Source organism: Penaeus monodon, chromosome 28, assembly GCF_015228065.2.
Source record: "Penaeus monodon isolate SGIC_2016 chromosome 28, NSTDA_Pmon_1, whole genome shotgun sequence".
Taxonomy (NCBI): Eukaryota; Metazoa; Arthropoda; class Malacostraca; order Decapoda; family Penaeidae; genus Penaeus; species Penaeus monodon.
In genome coordinates this window covers 27,080,054-27,082,846 of record NC_051413.1, presented here as the reverse complement: position 1 = coordinate 27,082,846, position 2,793 = coordinate 27,080,054, and the positions used below count along the sequence as shown (strand labels likewise).

The 2,793-nt window shown below is 39.5% G+C and overlaps 1 protein-coding gene across 1 annotated transcript in view; it reads left to right on the top strand.

Annotated features, from left to right (window-relative positions):
* The window catches only part of LOC119591455, a 5,330-nt gene extending 2,684 nt beyond the window's left edge, over positions 1–2,646 (top strand). Inside the window, exons 2-3 of the mRNA XM_037940192.1 lie at positions 191–552; positions 715–2,646. Of these exons, the coding sequence (XP_037796120.1) occupies positions 199–552; positions 715–1,911 (1,551 nt within the window). The 5' untranslated portion in view covers positions 191–198 and the 3' untranslated portion in view covers positions 1,912–2,646. The remainder of the gene's footprint in view (positions 1–190; positions 553–714) is intronic.
* Positions 2,647–2,793: the final 147 nt, after the last annotated feature.

Genomic DNA, 2,793 nt, shown 5'->3' with positions numbered 1-2,793 from the left:
AAAGTTTAAATGATTTATCGGAAAATGTGTTTTCTCTGCTAATAGTAATTCAAAATGTATGGTTTAGTGTCTTAAATGACAAAAAAAAAAACTGATTCATCTCTACTAAAAATGATAATCCATCTTATAGTCTATCCTATTTATATTTCTATGATGTAAATGTAAAACTAATAAACATCCATATTTTCAGACTTCGGAATGAAGATTCTCGTTTCCTGCTTTACAATCTGTACTTTGTTATCTGCTGCGACCTCGAATAAGCTCCTCAGAGATACTGGACAAGGAGATTCCGAAGAGAAAATCGTCTTCCACAAGCCTTCAGATTCTTCTTCTTCTGGATTCATAGTAAAGGTTGTCCCTGCACATTTAAAGGTACAAGGAACAGCTAATGAGAGAGAATATTTAATGGTACAAGGAGCTAGTGGGAGAGTCGATGATGAGATCAAGAAGATGGGGGGAAAGGAAGAAGAGGAGAAAGGTTTTTTGGAAAGGAATGCGGAATTTTGTGAATTAAGTCAACACTTGCTCGATTGCAACTTCAAGGGGAAGAAGGTGAGTGGAGGAACGGTTTTCTTTATCAATAAAGTTTATTAAAAAAACGTTTTATTATTTACCGATGCTTTTACTGATGTCATGTGTGTGCATACTGTGGATTTCGCTAACAGAATATATAGAATAAGTACATATCGAGATAATCACATCCTTCTTTTGCAGTTGGTTAGAATTAAGGATTTTCCAGATGATGAAGGCATTGAAAAACTCCTTGTAAGGAACGCCTTTGAAGTGTTTCTATCGGGGTCCGTGTGCTCCGATCTCGTGCTGGAGGACATCGGGAACGTGACGGTCGAGGGGCGTCTGCCGTCCGACTGCCCGGGAGGGAAAGTGCTCGTGCTGAAGAACGTCTCCCTCAATCGTCTACCGGAAGCTGTGAATTCGGTCTACGTTTTCACTTCCTATATTGAGGAGATGGCCTTGCATGTTACAGATACGTTTCTGGTGAGAGAGAGTAAAATTGGGAGCCTAGACGTCTCGACGACTTTGAAAAGCGAAGTCAATGTTACAATAAATCAGACTAAAGTCGATCTGATGCAAAAACTACGCGTGAGCAATCGCTCCGCGTTATTTTTATCCAACTGCACTTTTGGCAGCATACGAAAACATGCGGTGGTACTTGGTTCGGGTAACCATGTGGTCCGTGACGTCATAATAAAACATCCCTCCTCGACTGCACCCAACATCGATCTGAGAGGTGAAGCAGAATTGACAATTACAAATCTTACAGGCTCCATGAAAATTGTCCACGAACCTTGCTCTCCTGTTGTACACCAGGCCCCTTGCTCTCTGCCACCCCTTAAGGATACAGCCTCAAGTCATTCTTCTGTCCATTCAGTGAAAGAAAAATCAAAAGAGAGAGACTCAGTATCTAGGTGTGTGATCATCCAGAGCGGGAAGAATTTCGAAAACTGCCAGATGTTTGTGATATTGTTTACATTCTCGGTCTTCCTAAACATCGTCCAGCTGCTATTTAACCAGCCACGGGAACTCCTCATGAAAATGTTTCGTATCGAATCGTCAGCCTCCGGTCGTCCTGACAGTTCGAGGCCTAAAAGGGACAGCACACTAAGCGAAGACGGAGATGTACCCTTTCTCCCTGACGAAGACATCGTCGGTAGAAAACGAGGCGTGTCCTTTCCGGGTGACAGCAAGGCGGTCATAGAAAACGGAGATCCCTTCGACAACCCAATCTTTGTCAGCGAAATTCAGATGATCGATGAGAGACGTCCAAGAACTTACCGGCATAGTCTGAGTGTCGATTCAAAGGATGAAGCAGATATATTTCTAAAAGGATCGGAGTCTAAGAAATCTTTTCTGGTTCCACGGCGACGCATTCGGTCTAGCAACAGTTCATAGAGGACTTTTTATCTGGTATCAGTAGTCGTTGATAACGATGATTAGGCTAAAGAAAATAAGCATTTCCTTCGGTATTGGTCTAACACCGATGGTGTATATCGGTCGGCCCAGATTACAAGGGACTGTGTTTATTTTAATGTAACATTCATGATTTTCAAGTTTAGATAGTTATAAGTAAGTTGACCCTAAGCCTCGTAAATCCGAGGTATATAATAAAGAATGATAACTATTAAAAACAAGAAATTGAAAGAAAAAAATCAATGCTATCTTTAAATGCGGTGGATTTTACCGGAAGCTTTGTGCATCGCTTCATTTTACTCTCAAATAAATTATGCAATAAAGGGTTAATTCGTCTGAATAGTACTGATATACACTTGGAAATAAAATAACAACATTCAGATCACACGGAAGTACAGTAGCGGAGTAGGCAAATGCATATTTCTTTGTCCATGTGACCTAATGGAAGCCGTAAATGTAACAGATAAATCGTAAACTACACGATCATGCATTTTACATAGTTGGAATTGGAAATTATTCGTCATCTACGTAATGACTTAATTTCGTAATATTATTAAAGGATGTACAGTTTTCTACATTACACTGTGAGCTTCGAATGCAAGTGTAAAATCTATGTCACTGTTATAAGATTATGCGTTTATAATCTCTCTTTATTTTCAGTTAAAACTTAACTCATGTTTATAAACAATTTGACATTATATTAATCACTGTATTAAAGTTAGTGTCATTATCTGTGATCTCCTTATTATAGTCGATAAGAACGTGACTGAAAATCATAACCCCCCCCCCCACCCCACCCTTATCTCTTAATTGATTAACGAAACTCCCATTCCTTATTAGAAATGGCTATAATCCGTCTATTGT